Raw genomic sequence first — 17,153 nt, 5'->3', positions numbered from 1 at the left:
AGAGAGGATTTATTTCATAACCTATCATGAATTACGAGTGCAGTTTAAATTATATTGATCGATGACGAAAACACTTTCATCTGTCTCTGTTTGAAAACCATCTTCATTTACACAATAACACATGGAATCAATGCATTGTCTTGGTTCGAAGCTACCCATTTTATTGCACTTGTACTTTTTAAAATACTCAGCAACTTGGTCTGCATTTTCACTCTTTGCTAAAAGTTCTTTTTCCCTTAAACATCCTGAAAATAAAGTCATTTTAAAACCCAGTTGCATTACAACAGTGTAGGACAAAATTAAACTTACTGCACATATGTTTAGGTTTCTTTATATATCTCGGAACTTCTGTATTTATGGGATCTCCAGTGAAAGGATCACGTTTAACAGGATCACCTTCTTTCGTTACACAAAAACATCTACAACAAAATAAGCCAGATAATTAGGTATTAGAAATAAACAAAAAATGGAAATTGAAATATTAAAGAGAATTTTAAAAGCTTCGATATAACTTACTTGTCATTTTTACATTGTACAGGGGCAAAACTTCCGTCAACATCACATTCTGGAAGGTCAAAACCAATAACATAATCGTAATATTTAGAAGTGTTTGCTACATTTTGTTTCATATTTCTTAGTAATTTAAAACATGGAGTACTAAAATGACGATCATGTTTTCCTTCTATAACTGAAATAAATTTTTAAAGACGAATTTATTCATGGACTAAAATTTTTATTAAAATTGTTTTGGTATTAAAAGCAAATTTTTCTTTCAAGACTGTATTGTCTAGATCTGGAAGTTACATTATATTTATTAAATATTTAAATAAATTTTCAATGGCCACCACACATTAGTTTTTACAATTTCAGTGAGAATCTCATAGAAAGTTTCCTAAGTACAGTCAGTATATACCAAATTCTAAACTACAGAGAATTAAATAAAATAATTATTATTCGAAACTGTTAAATTCGAACTCATATTTTGATTATTGTAATTGCATAGAAGAAAGAACTGCACCAATGACTTTTGATGTTTGAAATAAGTTAAAGTAAGTTATAATAGTTAAAAATATAAAATTTTTTAATGAAACATGATAATAGATGGCGCCACCAAAATTTTAAATTTTGCCGGGAAAGTTGAGCAACTCGTCGCTGCTTTATTTAGATAGCAATCTCTCATTGTTTTTTTGAAATTACAGTGAAAAGTAACAGGTTATTAAATAAAAATCCATAAATAGAATAAATGTCATATTAAAACCTTACATTCGTAACAAAACTTCGTAACAATTGACCAAGTATTGTTTCGTATAACAAAACATTTGCATTTATTGTATACATCTTATTGTTCATTTCAGATATTCTCAACAAACTTAAAAGTAAGACGTTTTAAAAGTTTTATAAATTTGTTTTATATTTATCCGCTATTTCAATAAATGTTTCTTTTAGTTCTCATATAACGATTATACCTAAAGTAATTTAATGTTACTTTTTATTTATATTGGGTAGGTGCCCTAGGAATACTAAAAGGGCTATTTTTTTACTTTCAAATGTTTAAAATTATTTTTATGTAATGCCCAATATTTATTAATAATATTCAGAACGAGGCCGGATGGCCGAGCGGTCAAGGTGGCAGCCTACCGCTCTGGGGGACCTGGGTTCAAACCCCGACGGGTCGAAAAATCCCCAGGAATTTTTCGGGGGTGGTCCGTCCGGATATGTCGAGCTCTGTCCCTCACCACCCAGTCGCCCCATTGTGGGCCTGGCCGAATCCATAATGGCTTGCAAAAAGAGGCCCTCTTAGTGCCCACAGGGCGGAAAGAGTTTTAAAAAAAATCAGAACGAAGAAAAGCTAACTAAACACTGAAATAAATTAGTAAATCATATAAAAAATGATAACTGGTATTATATCATATATTTTTAACTGCACATATTAGCATACAGAGAGAGTAAACTTCTATATGATGATGTACAGGGGCAAGCCACTACTAAGTTGACGTGGAGAGCATATATGTTAAATTAAATAAATTTAAAATATGATTAAAAAATTGCAGCTTAGCATTGTGACGATGTAACGATAAATAAATGCTCATTCGCATATAAAATTATACCTGTATTCACAATCAGATTCTTTAATATTATAAATTCAACACACCTTATTACTGAGAAAGTTCATTTATTCGCATAAACAAACGTTTTCAACACATTCTATGGGCCATCATTAGTTTAAAGATGTTCGAATCTACAGCGTTTCGAACAAGTTCAAATTTAAATTGTATTAGAACTTAAGTAATATATTGAAACTGAATTAACTAAACCAAACACAAGGAAAAAATAAATAAAATAAGCTAAAATAAATCACAAGATACGTTATGTAAACATTCACACAACGTATAAACCTATGGTATTCCAAGTTTTTTATTGAGCCTGTTGAATGTACAGTACCATCCTACGAGTTCTTTCTGATTATATATTGATACTTCCAGGCTGATGGTAAAATGGTTGCATCCTTACAGTTTAAACACTTTTCTGTTAAGCTAGATCTGTATATCTCACATTTTTCAGTTGTTGATGAAAGCGCTGGTGAGTGTACGGGTGCAATGATTCTGGCTTCCTCCCGTTTAACTATGGATCCATCTATCTGCGCTATTTTTGATAACGCAGTTGTGTATCGACTCTTTGCTACGTCATACTTATGCTGTTTAACCCTTTTGCTGAGGTTTCTAGTCGTGACTCCTATATACTCCTTGTCTATCGTAAGTGGAACTATGGATACTCAGGTAAGAGCCTTATTTTCAGGTAACGGCGTTACTATCAGGACGTGGTGGGATGGCGAATGGCCTCGCTGTCTCTACAAAATGCCACAAGAGTCCTTCGACGGTAACACAACGTGGCGAGATCATGCCGCCACTAAAATAAGCATGAAACCCGTTGACTCCATACACTTGTAGTAAGTGTCAAAGGTAAGTTCCTTATTTTCAAGTACTTAGTCAAGAATTAACATGATGAAACCTAAAATTCCAGAATATAAGGTTATCCTAGAAACTTACCGGATATACCGAGGCAAATGCCAAGCGACTGCTTTATAACAGTGAAGCATGGAAAGAAACTTTCAAATTGGACTATTTTTGTTATTTTGTATGAGTTTTCCCATTTGAAAGTAAATATAGATCTATTGTTATTACTATTAGCAAACATACGTTGATAATTAAATTGATAAAAGTTTTATGAAAATAATGAAACTTCCTTTACCAATTTGACATTCTGATGCTGTCTCTATGTCTCATTCTATAGGAAATATATACTGTATGAGTTTACAGTACATGTGAAGATACACTGCGCTTTAGTATTTAATATAACACTTATTATTATTATTGTATTAAATGCATTCGTATTTTAAAAAAACAAAAACACTAGACACATATCCTTTCTCCATAGAAAGCTATTGTGTAACCATGGTTTTAACTTTAAATATATAAATTCGAACGATGTACACAATATCAATATTCGGGATTTGTCGTCTTAATTAAATTTAAATAAGCATAAATCATAATAAATGAAATATGAGCGTGCAATTAAAGCAACGAACTTCTAACCGGCAATATTTTTACCGGAAGAAAATAGCAAAATGCTTTGTTTTGGCATTCAAAGGACTTCAGATTAGAAACCAATGAGAATCGTTCCTTCCGTATGAGACGACCTTATATTCTAGGACTTTGGGCGAGATCATGCTGCCACTTTTAAAATAAACACGCAAGGATTTTGGAATTATACAGTACGTAGGTATTAATTTTGAGATAAGAACTTTTATTTTCAGGTAATTGTGATACTATCAGGATGTGGTGGGATAGCGAAGTGGCGACGCTATTTCTATAAAATGCCACAAAAATCCTAAGACAGTACCACAATATGGCGAGTACGTGCCGCCATTAAATAAGCACGCGCCTCTCGGTCTTTCTGGGCATGGCCAGGTGCCACCGAGCGCGTCCACGGGTTGCGGATAGTGGAACGACCTCGAAAGAGGTCAGCTGCGAAATAAGCGAATGTAACAACATACATTCGACGAATAAGCAGTCGCGGACAACTGGCAATAATAATAAAAGAATTGATTTTCTTTCAAAATAACTATTTACCAACAATTGATTTTGTTATGTCGACTAGTTTTGAACGGCCGGCTGGATGGCCGAGCGATCAAGGTGGCAGCGGGGTGGCAAGGACATAGGACTACCTTGAAACGTCGAGAAATGCAAAAAAATTCGGGGTAATTTCTGTTTGTATGGATGTTAGCGTGTGGGGAGCACGATTTTGTTCACTCTCTTTGAAGATTATAATTGTGTTTTATGTCAAAAATTTCTGAAATTTTACAGGGCAGTTTGTGCAGAAGTTAAATTTTGGTGGTTAAAGGTCAAGGGGCTGGGGGAGACAATGGAGAAACCGTGTGTATCTCCAGTAGGGTCGGATTTAATGACGATTTTACTCGTTATTAGCATTTACAACTTTTTATAAAATCCATCTCTATATCATCCGTACCCTCAAAATTAAGTTTTGCCCATTTTATAATATTATAGTTAAAAATATAAAAAAGTTTTTATATAAAATATGCTAACAGATAGCTCCAAAAAAATTTTAAATGTTGCCGGGAAAGTTGAGCAACTTGTTGCTGGTTTATTTATAAATCATTTATTGAAAAAAAGCAAAACTTTTTGAAAAATTACACCTACTTGATAACTACAAAGCAGACAAATTCCAGTATCGATTTTTATTAGTAGTTTCGATCATAAATGATATTATAAATACAAGAATATCAAATATATTTCCCACCCCTTGAAGAAGCTAGTAAATCGCCTTTGTAACTTGACCTTCAAACTCTCACCTTCGTCCGACCTTTCAAGTTTCATTTTTCTTAGTCGCTGCTTCTGCCCAGGTCGTTTTTTGATTAACAATGTATAATTATTCACGTTTTTAGTAATTTTCATATGCTATTCAGAGTGTTCTGTCCAATCCGTTTTCTATTTCGAATTCAATTAAAATGAGATTTTACAGATGAAAAGATAAATAATTATATATACCCAGAGGCAGATCTAGGTTTTTCGGGGCCTAGAGCTTATTGAAGTCCAATGGAGCCCCATTTTTTGTTAGATTAAACATTTTAAAATTGAAGTTTAAAATTCGTTTATATATTATTATTATTATTATGTTATTAAAATTAACTATTTTTTACTATACGATAAGTGCTCATTGTTAATGAAAAAGTATTAAAAATTTATGATAATAATTCAATTTTTGTGGGCCCGTGACACTTGGGGTCCCAGGGCTTAGGCCCTATTAGTCCCTATGTAGATCCGCCCTTGTTTGTAATTGGTAGTAATTAATGAATATAATGACGATGTAACGCATGATGTAATTGTTCTGACGTCTCGAATTAACAAACAATTCTTTCGATTGTTTGACTTGACTTTTGTTGGATAATAATCATATTTTTGTATAGATTTCGACGAGAAAGATCTCCGAAAGGTAAATAATTTTCATGTATTGATGTACTGAGAGTATATTCATTATATTTAAATAAAATCTTCGCATATTAATGGGGCTCTTAGCGTTTAAAGGTCCAAACTATCGTGTTTAGGTCTACGGTGTAGGGCGAAAAAGCGGACCTGTTAGTTTCCGTTCTTGAATTTTAAAGTACGAGGAGCTTGAAAAAAGGCTCACAAAGCGGAAGAGTAAAAAAAAAAAAAAATAAAATAAACCATAAACATATTAGAAGTCTTTAGAGAAATCTGATTCCCAACTACAGGAAAGAAGGATATATTGCTTCAATAGAATACAAACGATTTGACGTCTATAGGCCTACCTACTTTATATTTTATAAATTTATAGGACATATTTTACAAAAAATTGTAATTAAAACATTTGTAATTTGTAGTATTTAATTAATTTACAGGCTATGTCATGCGCGACGTAATTGATGTGACGACAGCAATTGTTTCGAATTCTTCTATTTGTTTATTGTTGAACACCATCTTAAGACAGAGATTTCTCCAGAAATTTTGCCCTTTTCTGATTCCCTTTTGACACTTTTGAACGGATTTGGTGAGAAAATTTTCAACTTGTAAGTAATTTTTGTTTTAATTCACATTGTATTAAAATTATTTAGTAATATAGATAGACTACATTTCAAATAGTATTGTAAACCGGAAAGTTATCTGGTAAGAACTTACAATATGGTAACTTTGTATTAATTGTGTCAATAGTATCTAAATTCTCAATGCGATAACATTATAATTGATATACATTAAGTGAAAATTTAACTCTTCTCTGCTCATACAATTACCGACGATTACATTGTAAATTTTCTTCGAATATTTTAATTATTTATTCTTTGTAGTTTTATTTCATTTAACATCCACTCGCTTTGAACTTTAGCATTCGATTTCTATCACATAAAAAATCCTATTAAATTAAAAATTTTTTAAATAAAAAAATCGAATACTTAAGATTTATTTGAAACACGTTCCACGCAACGTTTACTGCTTTATAGTCGTATTTTATACACTCTACTAATAGATTCAGCGACGAGAAATTTGTAGATTTTTACTTTCCCTGCTGTTATAACAAAGGGAAAGTATGATGATCCTGCAAAAAATGACCCTCCCTCCGCTTTTTACATTTTTGAACTTAGAACATCTTGAAACGTCGAGAAATGCAAAAAAAATCGGGGGTAATTTCTGTAGGTATGAATGTTAGTGTGTGTGGAGGACACGATTTTGTTCACCCTCTTTGAAGCTTAATAATTCCTATGTTTTTTGTCGGAAATTTCCGAAATTTTGCAGAGATGTTTGCCTATTAGAGTGATTGATGATATTAATTTTCGTTGGTTCAAGGTCGAGGGGGTGGGAAGATAATGGAGAGCCGTGTGCATCTCCAGTAGGGTCGGAATTAATGACGATTTTATTCGTTATTAGCATTTATAATTTCTTTTTATAAAAAAAAAATTATCCCTACCCTCAAAATTAAAATTTTTGCCGTTTTATAATAGTTAAAAATATTTTTAAAAATTTTAATGAATCATGATAACAAATGGCACCACCAAAATTTTAAATTTTGCCGGGAAAGTTGAGCAACTCGTTGCTGGTTTATTTAGATAGCAATCTCTCATTTTTTTTTGAAATTACAGTGAAAAATAACAGGTTATTAAATAACAATCCACAAAGATTCAAAAATTTTGATAACATTTTAATGTAAATTACTTAGATCTAGTAAGTAAAAAAATTATTTTAATTTTATTTGATATTCATTTATCTTTTTTATGATTTTAATATTTGTTTGGAATATTCTTTGTGATGAATGAGTACCAAAAACTAAAAACTCTGAATATATTTAAGATGGCTAAAAAAAATCGCTCTTTAAAACGATTATTTTATGCACAATTTGAAAATTTAACAGTTTTTTCTTTTCGTAGATATCACGATGAATATACTGTATTTATAATTCTGGCAGTAAAAAATTTAAAGCCATATTTTTTATTCGTATTAAAAAAAACAAAATTATAACAATCACAATGTTTTTTATAAACCAAAAGTGAACAAAAAATAAATATATAAATTTAGATTTTCGACTAGATTAAAACTGTTAAATTGTTAAATACATCGGCGTAGCTAGGGTTCTCCGGGCCCGGTGCGAAACTAGATTTGTGGGCCCCGAAAAAAAAATTTTCGTCAGGGGTGTCATTTTTCTGTAATGGTAATCGGGAACGTTCAAACAAAAACAAGTAATTTTTTTTTTTTTTTTTGTAAATTTCGCCTTTTGAATTTATTTATTCCGTTTTGTGCGAGGTAAAACAAATAATATTAGGATACATTTAAATTTTAAAAACTTACTTTACGAGCTTTCTGAGTAGCAAAATCAGAAATACTGATTCCATCAATTTCGATTCTGTTAACTTCACGTTCAATGGATAAAATGGCAAGGGTCGTCAATCTCAGGTTGCTCATTGTCGATCTCAGGTAGTTTTTAATTAGCTTCAGCTTGGAAAAGCTTCTCTCACAAGTTGCAACGCTAACATGGATCGTTAAGAAGATTTGGAGACCGATTTATATATTCGGGTACCGAATCGATCAATTTGTATCGATGAGTAAAATTCAGAAGCTGCATTGGCCCATCTTGACAAATCAGGTTAAATTCCGAAGATACGGCAACGAAGTCTTGAAGCCATTTTCGTTCAAGAGGAAATTTTTGTCGATCTCTTCCGGAGCGTTTTCAAGGTCCACTTCCGAAACAGAATTCAGCAAAATTGCGGGCGTTAAAAAGGCGTATTTTTTTCGTTTGATGAATGATGCGTTAGGTATTTTTTTGTTTTGTTTACGTAAACGAACTAAAATATTTTTGTGTAGTGGTTTATATAGTGTATAACTAGAATAGAGTTGAGTTGCTGGTTTTCATGTGTAATACGGGCCCCAGTAGCTTGAGCAGCCAAATGCCAAATTTTGCTTTGTTGTGATTGCCGTGAAAAATTTTTCGGATCTTTTTTCCCCCTGTAATTTTGGGGTTCCCATGGTCTTATCGCTTTCCAGGGTCCTATCGCACCCCCTAGCTACGCCACTGGTTAAATACTGTCTTCTAATATCAATAAGAGATTGATAGTGGAACTAGCAGCAAAAATTTCAGATATTTTTCTTATATTAAAAACATTATCATCACCAGGAATGCATTAGTGGTGAAAAATGAACGTAACATTTAAAACGTATAGGTATGCTATGTTACATAGAAAATTGAAAATATTTAATGGAAATGTAGGGATCTTTTGCTTAACGTCAGTAATCCGTTCCTGACAATCAGATGTTCTACGAAAAACTTAAACGGGAGCTTATTTCAATTATTTTAAATGGAAACAAGCGTTAAAATTATACTGCGTTACAACGTCAATTCGAAACATCCAAGTAATTTTCGAAATTGCAACTAAAACACAATACAACGTCTATTTATAAGATACAATCTATCATTTAAGGATATAGAATATTTAATACATATCTTTATGATCCACCAAACAGAAAATGTAGTTAATAACAACCATTATTATTATATAATATTTGCTTGCTGGTGGATCATACTACTGGATCTAATACTGGTGGATCGTAGCTGCTTCTTAATATTATTATATAATATTAAAAAGCAGCTATTGATCAGTTTCATATAAATGGAAAAAAGAAAATTTCTCTTACATGTAGTTAAAATATAAAATAATTCATGCTCAGCATTAGTTTAAAACATAAATAAATAATGTATACTTACAACACTTCAGTCCTTCAACAACATTGTCTCTAGATACAACTTCTTTTTCATTCAGACAATAGCACGAATCGTCGGTACATTGAAAATTATCGTAATTTCCATTCGCTTCACAACGGAGAAAATATGTCACGTCTTCTAGTCTATCTTTTATTTTATCGTAATCTCTACTACAGTCTGAAAATTAATTATATTTTATTTAAATTATAGAGAAAATATATTTCATTTTAGTCACATTAAAATTAAAAAATGATAAAAATTTAAGCGAATAATTAGCTACATTTTATGTTACTAGATGGCAGTAGCATAAGAAAATAGCCGATGATTCAAATTTCCAGATTTAGAAAACCAGGTTTTAAGTCTAATAAAAAGCTATTGGATGGTGTTTACATTTATTTATTAAATAAAATGTGATAAAGTTTTGGAAAACGAAACGAAAAAAAAGGAAAATGAAAAGTTGAGAAATTGATAATCATTTACAGAAATAGACAAAAGAAATGTTCACATATTTTATTTACTAAATTATATTTACAACATATTCCACTCTATATTATTTAGAAAAAAAATATATATATAATATAATATACAATAAATAATAATATACAATATAATAATAAATATACAATATATATATATTGTTTTGCCCAGTCAGTGTTAAATAAGAGAGATCAGTCCAATATATACCCGAATAAATTATATTCGAAAACTTTTGTAATATTGTTAAAGTGTAAATTAAATTTTTTTTAAATTTAGCAATAAAATAGAAATTTATGCGGAGCACATGAATCCATTTATACAGATAAAAATGCCATATATCATTAAATTTTACAAATTGTCTCATATTAAATTATGTTAATGTATTTACTGTAGATAAATTTTTATTAATGGTAACATTTTTTAAACACGAATCTTTTGATATTTGTATTCGTTCCTGTAAGACAAATAGGAACTGTTGTAAAATCATCAAAAAATATTATTATTTATTTGAATTCTGTTGTTTACTAGCTATATGTAACCTGTCAAAATTGGAGGAAAAGAAATAAAAAAAAAAACTCATTTTTATCTGAAACTCAAACAACTTTATTAAACTATGAAATTTCTTTTATTACAATGTTTTTCGTAAAGACTATTTTCCCGTAATAATTTGGCCCGAAGTTGTTGTCCGCAAATTGGATAGAGAATATTTTTTAAAACGTTATAGCTTAATCGTTAAGTTTTAATAGATTGTTCTAAAGAAAAAACTGGAAATTCAAATGGAGTTTCCTTAAAAATGCACTTTCTATCGGAGATGAAAACTGCAATGGCGAAAAGAGATTCGGCCGAACCAGGTCCGGAGTCAACAGGGATCCAAACGTGTCGAGCAAAAAGCCACCCCACCCATGATTAAAAAAAAAAAAAATGTTTCGGACATGAGCGGATGATCCTTCTCTCAGCCAATGGAGGAGAGAGGTCAGTATTAGAATTTCGAAGTGATCCGAAGTGAAGCTTTTCCGCCTCTGGGAAAAAGTTATCTGACACAGTCTTACTGAATGAAAAATTATGAATGAAAGACAAAATTGTACTGAATAAATGAACATTACAAGTATATATGAATAAAAGGGGCCATTTTAAAAAGACAAAGTAGAGAAAATTTTTTCTAAATAGTATCCGAAAGGAAGACAAGTTCTTATTTTGGAGAATGTTCTCCTTTTTACAGAGATGACGGAGGTGAGAATTTTTCCTGTGTCCAGGGCCGGCGTTACTGTATGGGTAAAACTGGGCATTTGCTCAAGCCAGCAATTGGCTAAGGCTGTAAATTTTCATAAATTTATACAAAATTTTCAGGTGTATTATTTTTTAATATATTTTTATTTATATTACATGGCGCAGTTGAATATTGATTGACGGAGCAAGGTATGGAATTTCATAAATTTTTTTTTTTTTCATTTTATGTAGGGTTCAATTTCGTGTAGGTAGATTTTCAACCGGTGTGCCGCTAAAATTTTTGGAGGTTATAAAATAAATTAGTTTCGACAGAAGCCCAAAGAACAATAAATGTATATGTTAAAATTATAAAAATTGATTATATTAGTTTTTCATTGTTATAATAAACGTATACAGTAAGCGTCATGTGACCAAAGAGTCGGCACCAGACTGGTGATGCCTATGTCAGGACTGACACCACTGTGTGTTTTAAGGCAGACACAGAAACCTTGTTGGCTGCGGTTTCGGTTTCGGGAGTTGGACGTTTGAGAGACAACGCGCCCGAAAGAAGTGCACACTGCCACATAATAATAAAGATATAATACCCGATTATTTATATAACCTAATTACATGTATACATAAGGTCACAAAGAGTTCCGTTATAGCCTTTACACAGTGTCTAAAAATGGATAAAGCTATGTAGCATAACATGATTGATTCGGCTTTCTACTAAGTTAACGGGTTTCTAGCCGAGAGAGAGAATTACATTATTACGCGCGATGCTAAATACCTTGATCGGCTTGAACATAGTCTTGAGATCGCAAAACGTCTGGATGACAGTTTGGTTCCTGATGAGCACAGTCCACTATCAAATGTTCATTGTTAAGAGAGCCTGCGATGAACGGAAAGGTGACAGGATCGGTGAAAGGACAGTCAAAGGATGAGTGTAATTTAATTAACCGTGTTCCATCGCTGATTGAAGAAATCAGCGATGGAACACGGTTAATTAAATTACACTCATGGGGAGGAGTTGGGTCGCAAACTCGCTCGTCGATTTCGGTGTTCGTCTTTTTATTTCGGGGTCCTCCTCCTTGATTTCGATGCTCTTTTTAGGCACTGTTAAGTTTTTAGACCAATAGATAAATTTCGGATAAAAGTTCCTTGTGACATATACATTCGGAAGATGTGTCACCTTTGGAAAAGAAGTAGATCGGGGAAAGATGCGATCACATCCTTCCATTTTTTATGAAGTGTTGGGAAAATTTTTATCCATATAATATGTGAAATTTAAGCATTATTCTTAATTAATTTGACATATTTTGTTGTGGTTAATTAATTCTATCTCATCCGGGCTCTCACAATCAAAATCCTCCCAATGTTCGTACGTACTATAAAAAAAACCAAAAACTATTCGGTGCGTTAAAATAAAAGGAAATAAATCGGCTGTAAGATTATTACAATATTCAAATAATAGTAAAAAATTAAAATAATTTTCATATTTTAAAAATATCTATGGTGTTGGTTGCATAGGGAGAATTTTGACGCATAAATTAGTTTGTTACAACATCAACGTCAAACAATATAATTTCGTGCATATTAACGAGATATTAGCGTAGAAATATGCAATTAAGCTGTTGCTTGATATGAGTCATCATGAAGAAGCTTTCCAGCAGTCCTTGAACACTGGAAGTTCGGTCATGGGTTCGCGCCTCGCTCGGACGGGCAGGCCATGTGGAGTTTTCCGGGTTTTCTCCTCGTCTGTAACGCCCGAATATGGGCCAGTTTCCCTTAAAAGACCTCCCGGAAAGCAATTTTTCCTCGCGCGCGTGTGGCCATTCCATTTATAAGGCCGGCTCATCGGACGTCTAGCGTTCATAACCTCGCTCTCTCCGAGTATAGAGCCTATATGTGCTGAACAACCAATGACAGAAAGAAAGAAAGCTTTCCAGTGAGAAGAAACTCTTATTATGGGACCTGCTGAAGAAAAGTTTCTGTTGAGAAAACAGCATTAAAAGTTGACGTTGGATTGTATGCAGAATTAAAAAATAGTGAGCTACCATATCACGAAAATTTAAGAGCTGCCAAGAAGATAACGTTGAGCGCCAAAACAGAAAGATACTGCGTACGTTTGATAACGAGTAGACGTTGTGATACATCATCACAAGTAAAGAGGGAATTGAAACATGGCTTAAGAATAAAAGTACTTCAACTATCCCCAAATGCCTAAAACGTAAAAATTTGAAAGTCCAAGAAGTCTAAACTTATCAAATTATATAAACAGAAATGTCTTAATTTTGCCAAACGCTGTAAATACTGGAAGATACCATAGAAGATTGGAAGAGGATTGTATGATCAAATTAATCCAAAATTAGTTGAGTTGGTTCAGATTGGTGAAAATGGATATGGACTATATCGATGAAGTCTATAACTGAGCGAGAAGTACAAACAACATTGAAATTTATTGGTGGTAATCTTAGGGTGCGACTATGCAAACACGAAGTTACTAGTGAGCGAGAGGTCGCGAGCGATATAGTTTTCGCAAAGGAAAATCATCCATAAGCGAGAAGCGAGAAATATCGCTGGCGAGAGCGAATTTCTGGTTCTCGTACATATCAGACAGGGTTTGATATTTATCGCGACTCGCCTCTTCTCGCCACATATTCTCGCTCTCTCGGAAAATGCTCTCTTGCTTCTGCATAGTCGCACCCGGCTATAGACGGCCGTATGGTCGAGTGGTCAAGGCGGCAGCCTATCGTTCTGGGGATTCGAATCCGGACGGGTCGAAAAGTCCCCAGGAATTTTTCGGGGGTGGTCTGACCGGATATGTCGTCCCTGTCCCTCACCACCCGGCTGCCCCATTGTGGGCCTGACCTAACCCATAATGAGGCTTGCAAAAACGAGGCCCTTTTATTGCCCACAAGGCGGAAAGAGTTACATAAAAAAAGTAAAAATATAGCTCATTGGAACAGTACATTGCAGTATTAGTTTAATTATATAATAGTTATGGTCTGTTTATTTAAAAGAGAGACTATTATGTATGTAAATATAAAATATCTTAATTTTTAGTATTTGTTGTAAAAATGTTTTACAACAAAATGAAATTAATTTTGATCTTAAAATTTTTTACGGGACGAAGAAATACATTTTAATATAGATGCAATTTAATTAGGAAAAAAATTTAATAAAGAATAAAAACATTTAAATTTTTTTTATTTATTAAATGATATATTGATTTTTGATAAAGTATTTTTTATTTCCTTAAATTTACAATGTTATATATTTTAAAGTAAACAAAAAAAATTTTTTTCAAAGTTTACCAGTATGTTTGGCTAAAATCGATTAATTTAATTTTACTGTTCAATTGTATCATTTTAAGGCATTGAATAAATTTATTTAAAACTCAAACTTCGTAAAAAGCATTTTCTCATTGATGAAATTACAAAGTAATCTTTAAAGTTTATTCCAAAGCATGTCTTTGCCAAATTCATTTATGTTAAAATTTCAATTTTCATAATATCAACTTTCAGAAAATAATAAACTGATTCCTTTAAATTGTGACATTAGAATTACAAGTACAAGAAAAAAAATTAATTTAATTTTCTCAAAATAAATATATAATAATAATGTATAATCAAATCCAATTTTGGGAGATAAAAGATTTGCCATCAGATAGGTCTATCATGTTACTTAGTTGAATGCTGATAGCATGAAATTAGAATATATTCTTATTCCTTGGTAAAAGAAAATCAAACTCGATGTTATTTATTTCTCAGGATATTGTAATCTACGTTCTAAGAATATATTGACGAAATCCTTTAATGTAAATTTATTTTCCAACATTCTTTCGGGTTAATTATTTGTATAATAAAACATTTAATTTTTGAATACTTCATGTTCTACGAAATTTCGACCTTTATTTCGTTTAATTTAAAATACAGTATACGTTTAATAAATACAGCAATAATAATTTAGCTTAATGAATAAATAGGTTAGAACCTCTGTGTGTGTGTGTGTAATGGAAAATAAAATGAGCAAAACAATTACTAAATTGTTCACGAATTATGTTCCTAAGTGCTGAATTCTCCCTAAAAGTATTAAATTTCCATTAACAATGTCAGCATTTAAAATATCAATTTTAAATCAAAGTTATCTGCAGTTTTTGTTTTTAACTTCTCATAATGCAAACAGAATACGGCTATTAAAAATTTTAAATTTATGTAGGAAAAAATTTACATTTGAGTAAGATTCTATTTGTTTTTATCATCGAATATTTGATTGCGTATTAATGGATGCAACAGAATAAATGGTTAATGTTACCTTAAGATCCAAAATGGCGGCTGGGGAAATTTTTCCCTACTTCGGAGACTGCGACGGGGAAAAATTTTTCCCTAGAGTCGAGACGTCGACGACGTGGGGATTTTTTCTCCGTTCGGTTTCTACCCTGCGTTCGACGTTTCCGAGTATCCTGTAACCTCGAAACGGAGACGGTAGTATGTAAATTTGCGACGGTAGAGGGAGCCTTTTCGTGCCGTCGTGCGAGAGTAAAATAGGCGGGAAATTCGTAGGGGTGTTACGAACGAATATGCAAATGCATGATCTGCGACGTGATTTCAGTTCATTTCTGGGCAATTTTATGCAAATCGACTAGTTTCCTGTTGGAATCGTTTACTGCTGTGTTGCGACGAATTGCGTATTGGATTAATTGCTGTGTTTTTTTTTCCGTAACGATATTTCATTTGCACACAAATTGCTGTCGGTGAATATTTATTATTATTAATTCCTCCAGTATTAGTAAGTACTTTTATTTCTTTTATTACAATTTAATCCTAAAAGTTAGAGAACCAAGTAATCAGAAATTAAGGGAAGACCGTGTTTTTTTCCTCTCCTTACCTCCCCGCGTTTAGTTTATTGCCAATTGTTCGATAATGACTAGTTTTGCCGATTTGAGTTGCAACGACGAATTTTGGTCGAGATGCACTTCCCGTGATTTCTACAAGTTAATGGAAGACGACTTTTCGGAGCTAGGTTTGCCTCCCCGTATCGATAACGCATCGAATTTTGCTGTAAAATTAAGCATACAGCCGACCGAGTCCGTTTGCATTCATTGCGATGAAGATAAGAAATGCTTCATATGTCAGGTGAACGACAGATCAGAAAACACTGTGAATTGGATCGTTTGTAAACACATGAATTCCGGCAGTACGATAATAACGGACGGATGGAAAGGATATATGCACATTGACGACATAGAAGGAGTAGCGGTCGAACATAGAACAGTCAACCATTCGAAAAATTTCGTCGAACCCCAAAGAGATCATACTCAGATGATCGAACAATCGAAAAGTGAGTAAAAAAACTCCTCTTTTTGTTGTTTTTTATTGTTTATTTCGGTTAAAAAATCCGCGGAATCTGCAGAGAAATTCAAGATGGCGGCCGGAACCGCGGCCATCTTGAATGCAGGGGAAAATTTTTTCCCCGTCGCAGTCTCCGAAGTAGGGAAAAATTTCCCCGTCCGCCATTTTGGATCCTAGGGTAACATTAACCGAATAAATTATGCTAACAATTTATCTCATTTGCATACAAATTGAAATGCACGTATAAAAATATACTTAATCGGTAATTAGTAAAGTTAAAATTTGTTGTTATTTGTGATCTATTTTTTACATCTGTCATTTGGATTTTCATACCGTATATTGAAATGTATAACTTTTCTAAAAATTTTGCCAAATTTCTTTGTTTCTCATGCTTTTGATTTCCTCAAAGTTATTTTTCGCGTATATTTTGTTTATTTTTAAATAAAGATGAGCAATTTAAGAATGTTCTATAAAATATTTTTGTTAGACAAACTTTTAAAAGCTTCTGTATCTGTTTATCGATTGAATACTTCAATCTGTATCAATGAATCAATACAAATTTCTTCAATAATCTAACTAATCCTAGAAATTAATAACTCTATTCTCTTATTTTAGAATATAATGTAGACACACACATGCATACAAATATTTTTTCATAAAATTGAATGCAATAAAATATAACTTTCAAAATGTAATAAATCTCCAATTTAATAATATAAATAAACAAAATAACAATAAGTAGTTTAAAATTAATAAATAAAATTTAGTTTTGCATTATAAAACATCTAAAATGTCTATAAGGTCACCAACGTTTTATATAGTCTCTAATGCCTC

The 17,153-nt window shown here is 32.2% G+C and overlaps 1 protein-coding gene across 1 annotated transcript in view; it reads right to left on the bottom strand.

The window, feature by feature from the left end:
- LOC136979058 (nidogen-2-like) overlaps positions 1-17,153 on the bottom strand; it is a 37,949-nt gene continuing 20,796 nt past the window's right edge. Inside the window, exons 5-8 of the mRNA XM_067274960.1 lie at positions 9,286-9,459; positions 517-688; positions 310-419; positions 1-245 (exon numbers count right to left, since the gene is read on the bottom strand). Of these exons, the coding sequence (XP_067131061.1) occupies positions 25-245; positions 310-419; positions 517-688; positions 9,286-9,459 (677 nt within the window). The 3' untranslated portion in view covers positions 1-24. The remainder of the gene's footprint in view (positions 246-309; positions 420-516; positions 689-9,285; positions 9,460-17,153) is intronic.

This window comes from Centruroides vittatus, unplaced genomic scaffold, assembly GCF_030686945.1.
Source record: "Centruroides vittatus isolate TY-2023 unplaced genomic scaffold, ASM3068694v2 contig_575, whole genome shotgun sequence".
NCBI classification, from domain to species: domain Eukaryota; kingdom Metazoa; phylum Arthropoda; class Arachnida; order Scorpiones; family Buthidae; genus Centruroides; species Centruroides vittatus.
This window is presented reverse-complemented; position numbering and strand designations above follow the sequence as displayed.